The following is a 19,242-nucleotide window of genomic DNA, read 5'->3' on the forward strand; positions in this document are numbered from 1 at the left end:
GAGAGTCTCCTGAGAAAAGCTGTGCTAGGAGATAACCAGCCCTACTTGGAGATTTGGGAAAACACAAACAAAAATAAAACTTTCCAAGTGCATATCTGGACCAAACACCTGAGTGACTGTAGGTAAATACCTCACTAAATGAAACCACTCAAGCCTGGATCTGAGTGATAGCATATACTCCAAGGAGCATCTACTCTTGAATGGTTACACTTCTGAAGAAACTACTGAAGATAAAAACCATTAAAGTCACAGGACAAAGGACTATTCCTCTGAGTTAAATAGCTACGTCCTCTGGAGGGAGAATTCCATTTCCCCTGCCAACCAGGAGCTCTGCTGGCAGCTGTATTTGAGAAGAGCATGCCTATCAATTCCTGACGCATGGCCTTTCTTCTGTTCTCCAAATGGAGAGTATATTTTGTGGGTACTGACATCCACCATTAACAAAAACTTGGCTTAGTTTCAAATATATAGCTCCTCTATGAATTCTTGAACTTAACAAAGCAATGATTCTGTTTTTATGTTAACTGTATGCTTGCCCAAATTTAATGAATCATCTTTTAATTTTCATATAATTTTCTCATTTCCCGGATTTCTGTTCAGAGTCTTCCAACCGAAACCAGTCAGACCCTATGGTCCAGGCAGGTTGGGCACAACTAAACCTACATAAATCTCAATCGGGTCCTCAGAAGAGGTCTGAGAAAATATTTTAGGAAATAGGGTTGTGGGGCTTTGTACATCTGTGCTCAGTGACATTTAAGTCAGCTGATAATTTCAATTTTGAAAATTATTGTTCATGAACATGAAACAAAGGCCATTACATTTTTGATCATCTACCTATGCTCATGTTTTTCACAAATGTGTATGAAGAGTGGCACAATTTAATAAAATTGGCCATATTAAGAGATTTTTGCATTTGCTTCTGGTGACAATGAAATTTCACTGATATAGTATGATTACTTAACTAAGTTTTAGGACTGTTATCCAAATAAAAATCTCCTGCTACACATTTGAGTCTCCACTGACTGCAACAGAAGTTTCAAATAGATGCTTACTTCATACACATGACAAAGACCTGACAGGCAGTCATTTTCAATTTGAGTTATTGCTCTGCTTCTATATTAAAAAGAAACCAATTCATCAATATGATTAAATTGGATATTTAGCTTAGGGATAACATTAATGCAAGACTAAACATAAAAACAAACAAACTACTCTTCCTTTTTTCTATTTTGCTATTAAGTTTAATATATATAATATATGCTTCTTTTTGTACATTGAGGGCAGAGCTTTTCCTGGCATTTAAAATTCACTTTAAATGTTTGAGGCTAAATTACCATAATGAATATTGCTAATGTGTCTTGCTTGATGTCCGGCACTTAGTAGGCATTCAAGTTGATTCTCAGAAGGACTCTTATGTAAAAATTTTTTAGCTCTTGTTTGACTACAAATAACATCTACAATACAGTTCATTTCTAATAGAGGAGGAACTTGATTTTGGAGTCTTGCCCCTCAAACCTGGTCCTGATTACTGCTTCAACTCCTGTTTATATAATTCTACACAAGTTTGGCAGGATTCAAGAGCACATACCAGGGTGTTGGCTTTTATGAATCTCCTGGGATGTGAATGTCAAGCTGACTGGATGAACTCTAGCCACAAATCCCAGACAAGCACAATGACTCTATTTATTCAGACTTGGCCGACTGAATGCAGATTGACTCTGTGGGTAATAAATTTTCACAGGCCAAGAACTCCGGCATCCACTGAGCTGATCCTGAGAAGAAAAATGCACCCAGGGAAGTGAAGCTGGGCTGCACAAACCTCCTATGTTTTTATTCCACGTCTGCATATCATTTAGCTAATTCATTTGGTCACTGATAGACCTGCACTGCCAGTGGCTTCAGAGGTTCTTTTCGAAAGCTCTGCTTTCTGTTATGCAATTGTCATATTAAAAAGGAACAAGGGAAAAAACGAACAGCGCCTCTTACTTGGCAATCTGCTTTCAATATTACAGCCCACACTGATGTGAGTTATCCAGTGGCCTCTATGGTAAAAAGCAGAGAACTGAGTGGGGATGTTTTTGTGCCTCCCCGTAAGAAACCAAAGGTGACAAAAAGCAATGAGAACTGCAATTCAGTGCTCGGAGCAATTGCACCTATGATCTTGACATCTTGATGCAGTGAGGCTTTAGATTCATTCCTAGAGGGCTGGGATTCTTTTTGAGAGACACGGTTAGTACTCCATGCATTAAAAATAAGAACTGGCTCTTTAACTTGAAGATTTACATTAGCTACCTAGATATCTATTAAATTAATTGTGTGCTCTCCAAATATTGATTGGGGATTAAAAGGTAACTTTTCTTCATTGTAAGATGTAAATTCTGCCAGTAGGAAAATTTCCCTCTACAGATTATATCCAATCATCAGTGCCTGTAAAATTAAAATTGTCAGTTTGAGCAGATAAACCATGCTCATTTAAAGAGGAAAAATGCAGTTATATAATTAAAATGAAAAGACTGCCTGATAATGTGCAGATAATGTAATTACTGGAAGCTGCAGGCACATATGTAGCCATTCAGTTTGGATCCCTGCTTCTTTACTCTCCCTGAGCTTATATATTTGTCATCTCTGAAACACTGTCTGCAGTTGACACTCTCTTGGCTGCTTCTTGCTGAAAGTCTTGATCATCTGTTCCTCTCCTTAAGCCTTGGCTATAATAATTTCTTCTAGATATTAGCTGTGTCTGACTTCCCAAGCTTTCCCTGACTTGAGAGGCAGAGCTCCTCTTTTTACCAAATTGGAAGACATGCAATATAATTAATCTCTCCAAGTCCATTAAAAAAATTCCTTTAGTACTTAGTGACTTTGGGAATAGTTTTGTCTTAAATCTTCTAATTTCTTTGCATTCTTACATGAAAACATTGGCCTCTGGAGTGTTAAAGCCAAGAGTTACAGAAAAGGGGATCTAAATAAATTGCTACACTATTGGTATCTTTCATTTACCCAGACAAACAAGAAGATGGATTCTCATATTATTTGTCCCAGTCCCAGTTTGAACCTCATCAAGTATGAAAATTATAAGAGTGAACATGGGAATATGCTTCCATTTTAATTATAACCCCAAACTTCCTAGGTAAACTCTGTCACAATCTCAGCTCTAGACTTTACAGTCAAAATTCTGCTATCCTTGAAAGGGAAGGCTGCAGAGAAACCCATTCTTTTGGTTTCGGAGGCTTCTGTTTGAGATAAATTCTGAACATTTGTAACTTCAGCATGGCGTGGCGGTAAGCATATTTAAGAAGTGGCTATAGACATTTCCATTGGAGACTGGATAGACCTTTCCTCCTAAATAGGTAGATTATTTGTACATTCATCTATAGCCACCTTAAGATTTTGGGTCTTACGTTTTTGTCTTCTCTGTCAACACCTTGGATCTTTGGACAGGACAAATTTGAAAAACCATAGTGTTCAGTAAAAGAATAAAGGCAGAGCAAAAGTTATCTTTGATACTGGACAACAAAAAGCAGGAAATACTCTCAATTCAACTCAACATTGTATGTTGATTCATGTATCCATTCAGCAAGTATTTAGCACCACTGCTGTGCCAGACAGTCTCTGCCCTCAGGAAGCTTCCAGTCTCGTTGGTAGAGACAGATATTTTAAGAAGTAAACATAACACATAACTAAAAGTATGATGAGACTTACGAAGAAAGGTTAAGACAATTGGGAAAAGGACTAACTGGGAGGTCCAATTTAGAGAATGGGGAGTTCCCCTGAGAAAGTGAAAGTTATGTTGCACTTCCCGGATGAGTAGGTGTTGGTCAAACCAAAAGAAAGAAAAAATGAGGGAGGAGAGGCCTCTGGAGGCCCTGAGGCAGCTGAGCATGGCTTGTTAAAGGAGCTGTAAGAAGGCCCATGTGGCTAACGTGCCATGAGTGAGCTCAATGTGAAGTGAAGGGAAAGAAGTGGGTGAAGCTGGACTTAGTGTAGGGTAGTGTTAGTCATGCTATGGGCTCTGGATTTTATCTCAAGTGAAACGGTTGATCAGTTGATCTGATTTATATTTTTAAAAGATCGCTGTCGGGAGATTGCATTATAGAGAGGAAGAATAGAAATATGCTAGTGTCTACTAGATTGGTTTAGACTTGGCAGGATGGAAAGACATCTCTTTCCAAAGGCTAGTATTTAATTTTGGAGGTTGAATTTACAGGCCTTAGAGATTAAAATTAACATTTAAGTGAGGAACAGGGAGTTGTCCAGGATAAGCTTGGTGTTTCTAGGCTTGAACAACTGGGTGTCTGGCAGGGCAACAATCACAAGAAGAATATATTTGTGTGTGGGTGGGTAAAGGGTGGCAAAGACCAGAAGTCCAGTTTGGCACAAACTGAATTTGAAATGCTTGTGACACATCCAAGTGGAAAAGTCAAGTAGGTCTGCAGTTCAGAAGAGAGTTCTGAGTTGAGGATATAACTTTAGAAATTGTAAGCATATAAAAAATGAAGGTCATGGGAATGGAAGAGATCACCCAGACAGGGAGAGAGGGAGGGAGGGAGAGAAAGGAAGTGGAGAACAGAAATCATGAATAAATGCTGAAAGACTCCAATATTTAAAATTGGGCGGAAGAGGAGCAGCCAGAAAGGAGCCTAAGAAGAAACAGTCAAAAGGGCAGGAAGCAAACCAGGAGTTTAGTGTTAGACACCTCAAGAAAAGTGGGGTGATTGATAGTTTAATGCGGTAAGTCTTCTGGTAAGCCAAGAGACTGAAAAGAGCCCAGTATGTTTGGCTCTGTGGAGGTTACTTGTGACCCAATGCATAGTTCTGATGGGGAGGTGGGGCAGAAAGGAGTCAAAAGAATAAGGTCCCAGGTAACTGAGAGGAAATGGGACAGACTTGATAAAAAGAAAGCAGCGTTCTCAGTAATAGGAATAAGGGAGGGGATGAGTGAAGATAAAGATACTTGTGTGCATCTGGTTATGGGAAGATGAGGCTTTCCTACTGGATGCCAGTCAGCCAGGGTATGCACTAGGTTGAATAAGATATAGAATAAGATTCAGGTTGCTCACTCAAAAAGTCAGGAAGATAGAAAATAAAATCCTCCATTATCCACATATTATCAGTTCTGTGATGGAGAATACTCAGGGAGGAAACCTGTAAAATGCCATCACTAATGAACCGTTAATAAGTTATGTATATATAATGTAATTCCTAGAACAGCCATTTAAAAAGCTATACAAAGAGATACACTAAAAATATGACAGATAAATAAAAACAGAATTCTGTAGAATGTTCAAGAAACCTATACGAAGTCAGGGAAAAGAAAACAGAAAAAGGAAAACAGAAAGAAAAGGAAAGTGACAGAAAAGCAAAAATAAAGTGACAGACTTAAGCCCTAGTATATCAGTAATTACATTAAATGCAAATGTTCTAAATACATCAATTAAAGACAGAGATTGGCAAAATAGATAAAAAATGTGACAACAATATATTATCTGTAAGAAACTCACTTCAAATACAACAGTATAGATGGGCTGAAAGTAAAAGAATGGAAAAAGTTACATTATGTAAACATTAATCAAAAGAATGCAGCAGTGGCTATATCAGTATCAGATAAAGTAGGCCTCAGAGCAAAGAAAATTACCAGAGATAGAGTGGAACATCAGTGAAATAGATAACAGAGATTAAGGAGTGCACTTATATGATGAGCACTGGGTGATGTGTGGAAGTGTTGAATCACTATATTGTACACCTGAAACTAATATAACACTGTATGTAAACTATAAAAAAAAAAAGTCAATCTACAAAGAAGACAGGGCAATCCTAAATGTTATGCACCAAATAACAGAGCTGTAAAATATATGAAGCAAAAACTGACAGAATGGAAAGGAGCAATAGACAAATCCACAATTTTAGCTGGAGACTTCAACATTCCTCTCCCAACAACTGATAAAGCAACTAGAGAGAAAGTCAGCAAGGATCTAGAAGAACTCAACAGTATCAACCAACAGGATTTGATTGACATTTATAGAACACTCCACCCAACTGCAGCAGAATCCACGTTCTTTCAAGTGCCCATAAGACATATACCGATATATACCAATATAGACCAGATCTTGGGCCATAAAAAATACTTAGTAACTTTCCAAGAATTGAAATCATACAGAATGTGTTCTTTGACCATAATGGAACCAAACTAGAAATCAATACAAGTAAGATTATAGGAAATCTCCAAACATTTGGAAATGAAACAACCCACTTCTAAATAATCCATGCATCAAAGGGGAAGTCTCACTGAACTGAAGGACAATGAAAATACAATGTGTCAAAATTTGTGGGATGCAACTACAGCGTGCTGAAAGGAAAATGTAGATGCTTATATTATAAAAGAGTGCAAGCCTCAAATCAGTAATCTAAAGTCCCTGAAGAATCCAGAAAAAGAAGAGCAAAATGAACCCAAAGCAACAGAAGGAGGGAAATAATAAAGTTAAGAAATCAATAAAGTCAAAAACAGAAAAGTTGATAGAGAATATCAATGAAAAAAACTTGTTTTTTTTTTGAAAAGATCAATGAAATTGAAAAACCTCTAGCAAGATGACAAAGACAAAAATAAGATCAGTCCCAAGATGAAATGGGATATCACCATAGACCCAGACATTAAAGGAACAATAAAAGAATAGAACTTTCTATATATAAATATGACAACTTAAATGACATGATAAACCAATTACTTAAAGAGCACATACTGCCATAACCTACCCCATGTGAAATAACTATTCAGAAAATAGAATCTGTGTTAAAAATCTCCAGACCCATGTGGTTTCACTGGAGGAATCTGACAGGTGTTTAAAGAAAAATTAACATTAACTTTATATAATCTCTTCAAGAAAAAACAAGTGCAGGGAACACTTCTCAAGTCATTTTATAAGCCAGTAATGCCCTTCTTTTAAAACCAGACAAAGACAATACAAAAAAAAGGAATCTTCAGAACAATATTGCTCACCACCTTAAAAAGACAAATGTGGTGAGGATGTGAGCAACTGCAATTCTCTTACACTCCTGATGGGAGTGTCAGTTGGTGAAACTGCTTTGGATAAAGGTCTGAGATGAGCTACTCGAACATGCATATACCCCTCGGCCCTGATTTCTACTCTTGGTCATACACCTAATAGAAATGTTCCCATATGCTCACCAGAAGACCTGTACAAGAATGTCAATGACAGTACTATTCTAATAGCCCCCAAATACCTTTGTGCCCATCGGGAGTAGAATGGGTAAGTAAATTAAGGTATATGCACATAATGAAATATGACTGAACAATGAAAATGAACATACTTCAATTACATCCAACACAAACATAACACTGAGTGAAAGAAGCCAGAAACAAGAGCACACACTGTATGATTCCATTGATAGAAAGTTCAAAAACAAGCAAAATTACTCTTTGGTGTTAGAAAAACGGGAGAGTGGTTATTCTTCTGGAGGGTGGTGACTGGATGGGGATGTGGCAGACCTGAGAGGCTAGCAGTGTCTATATCTTGATCTGGGTGCTGATTATTACATGGGTGTGTGTGTGTGTGTGGTTTACGAATATTCATCACACTGTATTCGTAGATTATGTGTACTTTTCTCTGTTTATGGTATATTCAGTTATAAGTTGACTAAAAAGCAAAAAACCAAAAGCCTATTGGTTCCAGTGACATGAAGGTAACAAGGTGAGCCCAAGTTCCAAGGAAGTGGCAGGCTTTGGGGATCTAACATTAATTCCCATTTTACAAATGGTGATCCTGGAGCAGAGAACATCTTGGGGACTGGGGCAGGGCTGCAAAGCTACTGAGTCACCAGCAGAGCAGGGATTTGAACCCAGGGAGCTTGGCTGCTGAGCCTGTGTGTACTCACTAAACTAGCCTGTCTCTTCATCCTTGAGAGCGCAAAGACAATGAGGATAAAGGCAGCATTAGACAGAGTGTTCAAATGCATGTGAGTCTGAAGCGACTTGAGGAAGGGCAAACGGGCACAGCAACTTGAAGCTCTTGTGGATATCTTTTTGTCACAGCAAGTGACCAGTATTCACAAGGACATCCAGATGTCATGTAGGAGAAGGGTAAGGAGTTTAGTATTCTCTGTTTATTGAGGCAGGGAAATGTACAATACATTTTTGAAAGATTTTGGGTTAAGGGACAAACTCTGATGATGTCTGGCAAAATCATTTATGTGAAACATTTAATTATCTCCCAATGCCAGAAAAATGCAGTGTGTGTATGTGTGTGTGTGTGTATGTGTGTGTGTGTGTGTGTCCGTGTGTGCACATAAGCTCGACTCTTCAGGGGCACAATCATATTTTGGTCTTGGAGGGAAAAAATACCATATCATTAGTCTTTTTTAAAAGCATGGAAATTATGATTTTGTGATTAGGCCAGGCTATAATTATAGGCCAAAGCAGGATAACTTAATATAATTAGTGTTAGAGCAATCACTTAAACTACTATATACAAACCACTGTCTGGAGTCTTAATTATACCACTGTATAAAAATCATTCATTCTGTCAGCTGCTCTCATTGCAAATGATGGAAAGGTGTACACACAGAGGGACCAAATGTAAGAATAAAGGATCTAACCCGTATATTCTCAATACAATATTATCCATGGTCACAGATTAGAAAAGCAGTAGCTAATAAAGCAAAATGATTCAACTTAAAGTTCTTACTGCCTTAAAGAATGTGTCTAGTACATCCTTGAGAATAAATTTTTTTTAAATTGAGTTTTCAGTGGAAGTATTACCTGGAAATAACTCTGGAAATTTCTTTCCAAATTAAGAAAGCTTGCTGAATGCAATACTCTGTGAATCCCTTTTCTAATATGAAGGACGCACAACCTACACACCTGATATGACTTAATCCACAATGTACGTATCTGAACCTCTCATTGGGAAATACATGAAGACATGATTAGCTGATAGTCACATAGATGAGGAGCCAAAATTAGGAGTGAAGTCATTCTCAGCTCTGCCAAGATTGCTGTGTTACAGATATCTGACTGTCCTAGCGTGCACACCTAGAAACAAAGTCATCAGTCTCTACAAAACCTGAAGCCTGAGCAGCTTTCCTTGCTCAGTTAACCTTTCTTCACTTGGCTGCTACTCTAGTTTCAATGCGAGTTCTATTTCACATCCAGGCCCTTCTTTGGTGCCTCACCTTCTTCTTCAAGGTGAACAAACTCCTCTGTGACCTCACAGCCACATTCTGCTTAGATGATCTTCCTGGAAATGTTCCTTTGACTTTTATTTCACCGCTGCACACTTTGTACATTATGTGCGTTTGCATGGCTAGACAGCTGAGTTGCCTGTATAGCACTCCATGACACCTTTGTATAAATTCACGATTCCAAGATCAACCGCATACTGTCTCCTATTGCATGTAAAAATAACTTCTGGAAAAACCTCTCTGGATTGTCTTTATACCTACCACATTTGTCCATACTTGACAAAATACCACACAGATAATAAGAAAAAGGAAACTGAAGTAGAGGAAAATCTATCTTTTGTGTTTTCAAACTTGCTTTAAAATACAAACATTTCCTGCAATGCAGAAGTTGAAAGTGATGAATGCTATGTGGATATTTTTCCACTTTAACTGACTGATCAGAAGAGTATTTATAAACCCCTGACTGATGTCTTGAGCTTGTAAATCAACACCAGGGGAGAACACTTTAAGCACATTTATCATCTAAGACAAACAGCCTATTCAGAGCATGATTATTTTTTATTCATCATTTAAGTTTCACCTCTACGTTTGCTTCTTCTCAATGTTAATAATATCTGTATAAGACTTCTCAATATTTAATGTTACAGCTTGCCTGTTGCATGCTGACAAGGTTAGGTCACATGCTTGATCTCTAGAAGACCAGTGAGCTTTGCCAAAAAGAAAAAAAAAAGAAAAGAAAAGAAAAAACAAAAAATGGTCGATTTTGTATTGAAGTCTGATGTTAGTCAGCTTCCTTGTCAGTTCCCATTGTTGGTTTCAATGACACAAAAATTGTAGCATCACAGTTTTAAAAGGGAAATTAAGCCCAAGATACTTTAGTGGACCGGCCCCATGACATGGAAGCTCATAATTACCAGAGGGCACTCAGCCTCTTAGAACACCACAACTTTGAATGTGTATGACTCAATCAACTCCCAGGACAGCCCACTGGGTCAGTGGCGCTCTGTCACGTTCAAAGACAGAAACATAAAACGAAATCTTACCTGCTCATTCTCCTCTTCGTCACTACTTAGCTTAAGGTCATCTTCTAGCATTCTGAAAAAAGGAACAAAGAGGTACAGCTACTTAGCAAATTCAAAATAATTCACCAAACTATCTCTGTTAGAGCAATGTTTCAATAAGTATATTTTATTTCCTGATTAATTGCAAAAACAAAACAAAACAAAACCCAAAAGAAACCCTTTCCTTTTAAGTCTTTTCTTCTGATGTACTTAGGAAATAACTGCACCATAATGAAAATTAACCCTCACAACAGTCCTTTATAGAGATCAGATGGGTTGCTTCAAGAATATGAGGTTGTAAACCAACAGAATCAGGTGCTTTTGCTTGCAGTTTGAATTCTAGTTACTTGTTCAGTGTTCGGCATGTGACAGCGCTGTGCTATGTCTCCATGATTATTCATGGTAAACAATCAGAGAGCAGGTAGAACTCTGCCGACAGCAATAACGCAATAAACTGGAGCTGTGAGCGGTAGCTGCTTAGGTCTCCACCAGTCAAACATCTGGAGAAGACATCTGCCCGAAGACTTTGCTGGATGAGGAAGACCAAATGGGAGAGAACTTTCCGAAAAGACTCTGTGGAGGCAATTCCCAAGTGCCTGTTGGCTCTGTTAGGTTTGCCATGGTGGAGGCAGTGGGGAAGGATACTTTTGGGTCCGTAAGAGTCCAAAGTAAAAACATACAAACAGAAATTCAAGTCCTCTTATTTCTGATGATGATAAAATTGTATTCTTAGTGGCACTGGTGAATTGTTTATAGGGTAATAGTTTTCAGGTTAATTCATTTCAGATGAAATCTCACTCAGAAGGATACTCTGTAACGCAAATGAATGCAGGCAGAGCTGCTCTGTGGGGTGGGGGTGGGGTGGGGAAGAGTCCATTTCTGATGGACCCCGGGGTTCCAGGAACCAGTCTGAAGGCCACTGAGCTCATGTGCTTGAAAGACCTCACTGTCCTCCTTGAAGTCACCTTCCAAAGACTGTCCCCTAAAATGTGCCTAGTTTCTTTAAAAGCCAATTATAGGCCCATCATCAGTATATTCCTCTGAATATTTTTATAAGTAATTTCAGTGATTTTTGGGGTGAACTTGGGGTAAAGACTTGCCAGGGCAGCACATGGACCCAGTTTTGCCCCAACTAGGCGTTTGTTTGGAGAAAATCACTGAACGCCCTCACCCCTGGTCCCATTGCCTGAGTTGTAAAATGACAAGTTATGCTGGGCAATCTCTACGGTCCAGTCCTGCTTTAGATTCTATGAGTCTAGGGAATAAAGTCGCCCCCTCTTTCATAAAGTAGAAAGACTCTTGTATTTGTCGTAGAGAGCACAGCTGAGATATTTTTAAGCAATTTCTGGTGTACTATGTAAGCTGTAACCATTAGGACACCAGATCTGTTTCCTCACAGGCGATGGATAGTCTACCAGTATGGAGAAGTATCACTCTTGTAGTATTTCAACCACAGGCAAACCAAGAAAGCACCAGTGAAGACTGCAGAGCTATATCCCCAACTGCCCTTTGTATCTGTTGGGCGTGTCATCCGTTCCCTTTGACCTCACAAACTCCTACCCTTAGCTTCAAAGAGAAGAGACATGGTGGTGATTTATTACAGTATTGTTTGGGAAGAAGCTTCTAGGAAGGGGACTGTGTTTTCTTTGTCCTTGAGTCCCCAGTCACCAGCACAGTGACGGCACAGAATACAATACCAATTTGTTGGCTGGGCTGGGGCGCCTTCCCCAAGCCTATTTTCCTACCAAAAGGCACAAATGGCTTTCTGATGAAAAAGCCCAGAGAAGCAGGACCATATCTTGCGTCCACCCCTCACTCTCTCTTTAGGGGTAAACCGCAAACTGCAATTTGGTTTCATCTCGAGGACTGCCCTGAAGGCGCTGGGTGTTCCCAGTGTGGGTGGTCCTGTCAGTGGGTGGGAGGAAGGAGGGGGGAGGTACACACACAATCCTCATTAACAACCCCTTTGTTGTTGGATAGAGGTCACGTTAAGGGTGACTGGGAAGTCTCATCTTCATACGGGCGATAGCATGCACAGACTTGAAGGCCACTGTCAACCCGAGCAAGAAACCCCAACATGCCCCAAAGCAAGGGATCTCAGCTTGGCTGCACACCAGCCATGTGACTCAGTCACCACACGAGGCTGGCAATGCTGAAAGGAACCACAACAGTAAGAACAGTGTGTGAGGTTCTGTTTTAAGGTGGGGAATACAGCTTATTTTGGTTTATTTGAAGCATGTGCTAAATGTGTAAACACATCACTGGGTGTTTGTTTGAATTTCATACTGTCTCTCACATCCCCTGATCCCGAGTGAGTCACACCTCTGGGCCTCGGCTTTGTCATTTCTGTATTTGCTATCATCTCTAGAAGAAAAGCAGTCAGAGGTCCACCTTGCTTTGTGAATTTTTTATATTTAAAAAAAATGAATTTATTGTTTCCAGCTGAGATCTAAAAAAACTAAGGATCAAATGTAAGAATACCTCGTATTCAGGAGAGACTTCCTGAGAAGTTATAAATCCCATTAAACTTCCAAATCTTGAAATGAGAGGAAATGGCACTGAAACACTAAGTCCAGTTCATACACATCCCACAGCAGCCCTGGGACTGTCACCACCTCTCTGCACCCAATCGCCAGCAGTCACGCACCGAGGGAACGGATGCTCAAGGCCATCCTGGAACACAGTCCAGCCCTTGTGCTTTATTCTGATGGTCACGGCAGAATCCCCGCAACTCAACATGCACTGCGTTCTTGAAGCCTGGCCTAGCCGACTTGAGGAGGAGGAGTCAGAGTGGATATCTTAAGCTATAGCCGAACAACAAAGCATGGTTGGAGAAGAAAAATGCAGTAATCCCACAAGATCCTAAGAAACGTCAGTGTGTGGAGGGTCACAGGTAGACCGGAGGCCGGGGTTAGCTCCATGTAAACACACAGAGGGCACTGTGGCCATTGTGCCCCCAACTCCAATCCTACCCATTTGAGAACATTTTATCATCTATTTCCAAAAGGAATAGATTGGCATGAACAAAAAACAAAGGATTAAACCAAAAGTAAAAGAAAATCCCAGTGTTGGTGAGGCCAAAGGGCAGAGGCGGGTATCTCCAACTCCATTTTTGAAAAAAGGAAGACAAAGTCTCCGATGCTCCGAAGGGCTGGAGGCAGAGTTTGGGATGGGTCATCTGTACATCAGCACAGGGCCTGTGCTTCGGGATCGTGCTGGCTGCCCTAGCCCTATACACCTGCATCTGAGCACCACTGGGCCTTCCTCCAGCCAGTGATGCCCACCCAGCCAGAGCCACTCCCTTTCATGTGCCCTTAGCCCTTCCCCTTCTCAGCCCCTGGGAGCCCCCCCCAGGTGCCTGAACTGTTGATTGGTAGCAGCGCTCAGCGTTGAATGGATGTTCATGCCAGGCCGGCTGAAAGCACTTTCTACACGTTACCTTGCTCAATCCCACGCAACTCCTCCAAGGTGGGCGCTACTGCGGCAGCAGGCAGGCGAGGTGCTCCAAGCATGGGCTGTGCAGTCAGGCTGCCCAGGATGAATCCTAGTTCTAACCACTCAACGAGCTGAGTGACCCGATACCTACCTCCACGGGTTTTCCAGAGAAATCATTACACAATCATTGGAAAGTGCTTAGCACAGAACCTGGCACAGAACAAGCATTCAATAAATGTTCGTTTTTATTAATATTTCTTTTTTTTTTTATCTCTGAGGGTAATGCCTTAGAGCATTTAAGGAATTTGCATGGGTAAACAATTTGGGAGAAAAGCTGTTTCTATAAGAATGCCTTAAATCTAAGCCCTTTGGCTCTACTTTCTGGACATTCTGTAAAGAAAAGATGAGATTTTCTAGAGGTTGCGGATGGGGTAATGTATTTTAGGTTATAATTGCTGCCATGGCTGATTGACAGGACTGCGCTTACTGCTACAGTGGACACAACGCATGCCCATCAGCCTCAGTGCACAAGGAGATCTGCCCTGAGGGCCAGCCGTGAGTCCCCTCACAGGACCCACTGAGTGATGACAACAGGGATGTTGAAATAAAATAGACAATAAAATGGGACTTTCTGAAGTAAGGCCAGAGAACAGAGGTGCAGCCAGAGGTGCCGAGAAACCTGGACTCTGTGCCCGGAACACCTGACATGCTGTCACTGCTGTCAGAAGCACTCCAAGGTCGGGCCCCAGGGTGACTTACCCGCGGAGTCCGAACCAGGTAACCAAGAACTGAGACGTGAAAGGACGCAGGCAGGATTTTTAAACATGCAATTAGGTGATTAAGATTCTACGTATCTTTCACTGGGGAACTGCGTTAGACAACAGTTTCTTAAAATTATCGTCCCAGGCTTGTTATCACTCGCTCGGGGGAGCACCTGGGGCAAAGATCACGAGGTTTTGAGGCACGGGCTGCAGGTCCCATGCTCTCATGCATGGAGGGGGCCTGGCGTGGATGGCTTCCAGGGGAGGTCGCAACGAGGCTTCCGAGCTCTGACGAGGGAAGCAGGCACAGACAGTTCCCTGTGAGGTCTGCTGAGGACTACCTCAGGTAGTGAAGGATGAATGGCAGCACGGTCCCCCACCAGCAGGAGCCCTGACACCTCTCGGCTACTACTACTCCTGTAGTCACATGGTAACGAGGGGCGGGGGAGCAGGTGCACTGTCCCAGGGCCGGGGTTCCCTCACATACTACATTCAGATCAGCGCTGCCACTTGGCCATTTAAAAAAATGCCTCCAAACTGTGAAGCTCTGGCACACACAACTGTCACAGAACCCAGCCACCTCATCTGGCGGTATCTGTGGTAGCGCTCAGGAAGGGGAAAAATAAAACCCTTAAGACTTTAATATCTGATGACGGTAACTTTCCCACGGGTGGTATTTTTTAATTGGGCAATAGACACACTTCCGTTGTTGCCAGTCCTTACGTTTCTGACGTACACCACTTCTCACGGAGCAGAAACAGTAGCCTCTCCTTAGCAGATGGCCAACTGCTTCTCATGCTCCCCTATTTCTTCACAGGTATCGCAAACGGGCACATTAACTACCTGCAAATGTAATGGCAGTCATTTCACAGAGCAGTGGTTTTTAATTAATAGGATTTCCCCGGAATTACTTGCCATTTGGGGCCCTTAACAGATCTGAATCCTTTAGCCCTTTAAAGTTCACTTCATTTTGCTTGATCTTAATGGCTTTTAAAACATCTGACTTTTAATTGGGCTGTTTGATTTTCAGATTTGCTTCTATAACTGGTACTACGACTGTCTCCACCTATTTGAGATTTAAAGCCAAAGAGAAATGTTTATGACTCCCCATTAAACATATTCATATATGCAAATATCCATTCTAGCAATTAGCTGTGCACTATAGCCTACTCATTATGCAAGCGCACCCCTCTGCAGGTACTCCCCAAGCCATCATTTCTACTGCTCGGAACATGGGAAGGAAGTTATAAACCAACTTTCATTCTGTCTGAAGTCCACTCCTCTGTCAGGGTCATTGCTACCATCTGCCTGGGCTTATTTTCACAAACAGGTAACTACTTTCCTCTCTGCATTTGTTCAGAAGAATTAAGCTCCTGCCATTTCAGTCAACCGGGAGCCAGGAAGGCTAGGATAGGTTTGCACTGGGGGTTGGTGATTTAGTGCATCCAAAGCACAAATGAAGTAACTTAGTGTGGAAGCAAATAGAGAAATCAGGAGTAACACAAAGGGGGTGGTCTAGATGACCTAAAAGTTTCCAACTCTGGTATTTTCCTATCCAGGGTTTCATATCTACATCTTTTGAAACAATGGTGGGTCATAGGGAGATGGTGTTTGCTCACATGTATCTCCTTCCTGGACTTCCTCTTCCAGGGACTGTTCCGGTTGTCAGTGAAATCGACAAATTATCTGATTCTACCATGTTCATCCTCTGCTGAAGGATGAAGGTGCACTGTAGCTCTTCTGTTTATGACCTTATTTTTTCTTAGGGCCAGTAAGTTCCATTGGTCCTTTTTTCCCACTTACAAGCTGAGTGCACCTGCTACCTTCTACACAGCCCTGTCTTCCCTGGGGGCCAGCACCTCATTCCCTACCATTTAAGACTCTCGCAAAACACCAGTCTCATTTAGAAGACCTGCTAAACCCTGGTGAGATATGAGATGAATGTGTGCCTTTGAAATCTCAATCGAGCAACTGCCTTTCCCAATAGGACCCATATCTATTACATTAATATAGAATAAATGGAAATCAAAGGAAACTGAAAACCGACACTAATTAAAAAAATATAGTCAGTGGTACTAGAGTGTGGGGTGGATGAATTCTGGAGAACAGGCGGCTCGGGAAAAGCTGCAAGGAGGAGGGAGTACCTGAAGGGCTTCAAAGTCCTAGAGGAGGCAAATGAAGTCAGGGACCTCTATCCTGCCCCACAGAGGAAGGTTGACAGCCAAGCACAGAGTGCTTGGGCATGGAGGTAGTTTATTTCCCTTACTCTCATGGTATTTTTTTAAAAGTGATACATACACATAGTTCAGAACTCCCCAAATAGCATAAGGTATACAATGAAATGTCTCCCTCCTGGCCTTCTTCCTACCCTCTTACTTCCTACTCTCATCCCCCAAAGTCACGCCTGTCTGTAGCTTCTTCTATATTATTTCGGAATTTCTTTATGCATTAATAAGCAAACATGAACACAGAGCATTAGATCCATTAGGGTAAGTACATGACATTAAAGAACAACTATAGTGGTGGACAAATATAATGTTAACTGGACTCTAATTATCTGGCTGTGGCAGGCAACTTCTAAGATGCTCCCAATGATCCCGCCTCCTGGTATTTATGTCCTTGTGTACTTCCCTCCCCTGAGTGTGGCTGCACCTAGTGACTGGCTTCTAGTAAACAGAGGAGGACAAAAGTGATAGGATGTTACTTGCCAGTTTAGGTGACCTCTGCTTGCTGGCATGCATACTCTTATACTCTTCTTGCCAGCCTGCTTGGATGGAAAAGGCTGCCATGTTGTGAGCTGTTGTATGGAGAAATTCCTGTGGCAGGGAACTGGGGGGCGGGGGACATCTGGCCAACAGCCAAGGAGGAACTAAGGTCCTCAGCCCAGCCACCCAGGAGGAACTGAATCTTGCCAACAACCACACGAGTGAGCTTGCAAGTGGGTCTCTCCCCAGGTAAGGTTTGAGATGGCTACAACCCACCCACACCTTGCTGCTTTGTGAGAGACCCTTAGCCAGAGGACCCAGGTGCTCAGATTCCTGACTGACAGAAACTATAGAGTAATAAATGCTGTTTGAAGCCACTAAGTTTTGGGGTAATTTGTTAGGCTGTGGGTAATTCATATGCTAGCAGATGATATTAAATATTTAGTGTGTCCCTTTTCAAGATCACTCTTAACTGCTTGAGCTAAAAGCATTAGTAGCCATTATTCAAGCCATCCTACAGAAGTATAATGTGGGCCTAAAAGGTAATTAAAAAGTTCTAAAAGCCGTGTTAAAAAAGGTAAAAAGAAACAAGTAAAACCAACTTTAACAGTATGTTTTGCTTATGCCAACATATCATTCAACATGATAATGCTCACTGGCCACATGTGGCTCCTATATTGGACAATGCAGGCTTATACTTTTTGTAGAAGGTGAGGGGTGTTCAAATCTCCTGGAGGTTTTGTGTTTTTCCCGTCCCCACTCAGCCCTCAGCCCCCATTTGCTTCTTTCAGATGTCAATCTTCTCTAACACCTCCTGCTTTTAACAGGGTACACTGAACAAGTCTGTGACAGCAAAGATCCCCTGTGCAGGAGCTAAGGGAGGAGAAAGGGAAGGCTTTGGTCAGTATCACTGCAAACGCGTACCCCCACTGACTATCCTTCACGGAGACTGGGATCCCAGAGGCCCATTTTGTGCCAGTTAAATGTTTTAATGACCCATCTTTGCTTCTAATTCTGATGAAGCTAATTACATGTGGCATGACACTCCACAATGTACATGGAAGCTTCTGGCTTCACACAAGAGCTGGAAGGCTTTGAAACCTGCACTGAGCTGCAGGTGGCCCACAAGAGGGCTATGCTCAGTGCAACGTGTTTAGGAGCCACGGCCTAGTTTGAAAACAGAACAGTGGGCTGCCTTGCAAATACACCTGTCAGAGGCTGACTGGGCAAGGAAACTCTGTACTCGTTGCTCTGACTTATCTCTTACCCGCTTCTCTTGCATATAGTAAAGACATAGCTCACAAAAGCTGGGTTTTTTTTTTTTTTTTGAAGTTGTGTATTTTTAAAAGTGTGCTGGTTGTTTTTTTCACGTGGAATTGCAATTCTACCTAGGGATGCTGAGTGGCCCAGAGAGAACTCTCCAAATGGAATGCTGGGCCCGTTTTCCTTGAACATCCCGTGGAGGGAAAGCACCCAGAAGGATGTTAAGTGCCACACACAGTTGATGTGACCATGAAAATATGAAAATGCACCATCTTTTCCATTTAGGGCAGTGCAGTCCACTGTTATAAAGGAGCATTCTCTGAACACATTAGACTTTAAAATTGCTTCCTCTGGAAAGCAGTATAGGAGAAGAGGGATGTAGGTACTCTGTCATTTCTATCAAAAAACATCTGAGGCTTTAGAAATAGCACTTTGATAGGGAATGCTTTCTGCTCAAAGACAATTTAAAAATTCCTATCCTTGTTTGCTACAAGGACTTCTAGAAAATTAGTTCCTGAACTTGATGTTCTTGCTATTAGAGGATTCAGTTTCTGAGCAAATTCAAGTATGGTGCATGAAAGAATAAGATCCTTTTCCAAGCAGACACCAGAAGAGAGGTCCGAGGACCCTGACTGGGAACATAAAGTTTTCTCAGCTGCATGGATCCAATGATGGGCATTTCTTTACTTAATTCTCTCTGAAGGGGAATTTATACCTAACCAGAGGGGAAATGAGATATGTACATATATGGCTCATGTTTGTGATGTCGGATATTAATTGGTTGTCAATAAAAATTAGTAAGCTGGTTGCCTATTCTGTTTG

General features: G+C 41.4%; 1 protein-coding gene across 6 annotated transcripts in view; it reads right to left on the bottom strand.

Moving 5' to 3' along the window:
- AFF3 (ALF transcription elongation factor 3) overlaps window positions 1-19,242 on the bottom strand; it is a 565,487-nt gene that overhangs the window by 108,165 nt on the left and 438,080 nt on the right. For all 6 annotated transcript variants that reach the window (XM_028103928.2, XM_028103927.2, XM_028103926.2 and 3 more), the window contains one exon: window positions 10,239-10,290. In XM_028103928.2, coding sequence (XP_027959729.1) covers window positions 10,239-10,290 — 52 coding nt within the window. The remainder of the gene's footprint in view (window positions 1-10,238; window positions 10,291-19,242) is intronic.

This window comes from Eumetopias jubatus, unplaced genomic scaffold, assembly GCF_037043125.1.
Source record: "Eumetopias jubatus isolate StellerSeaLion01/CBP00866 unplaced genomic scaffold, mEumJub1_p1.0 scaffold_9, whole genome shotgun sequence".
In the NCBI taxonomy this organism is placed as follows: domain Eukaryota; kingdom Metazoa; phylum Chordata; class Mammalia; order Carnivora; family Otariidae; genus Eumetopias; species Eumetopias jubatus.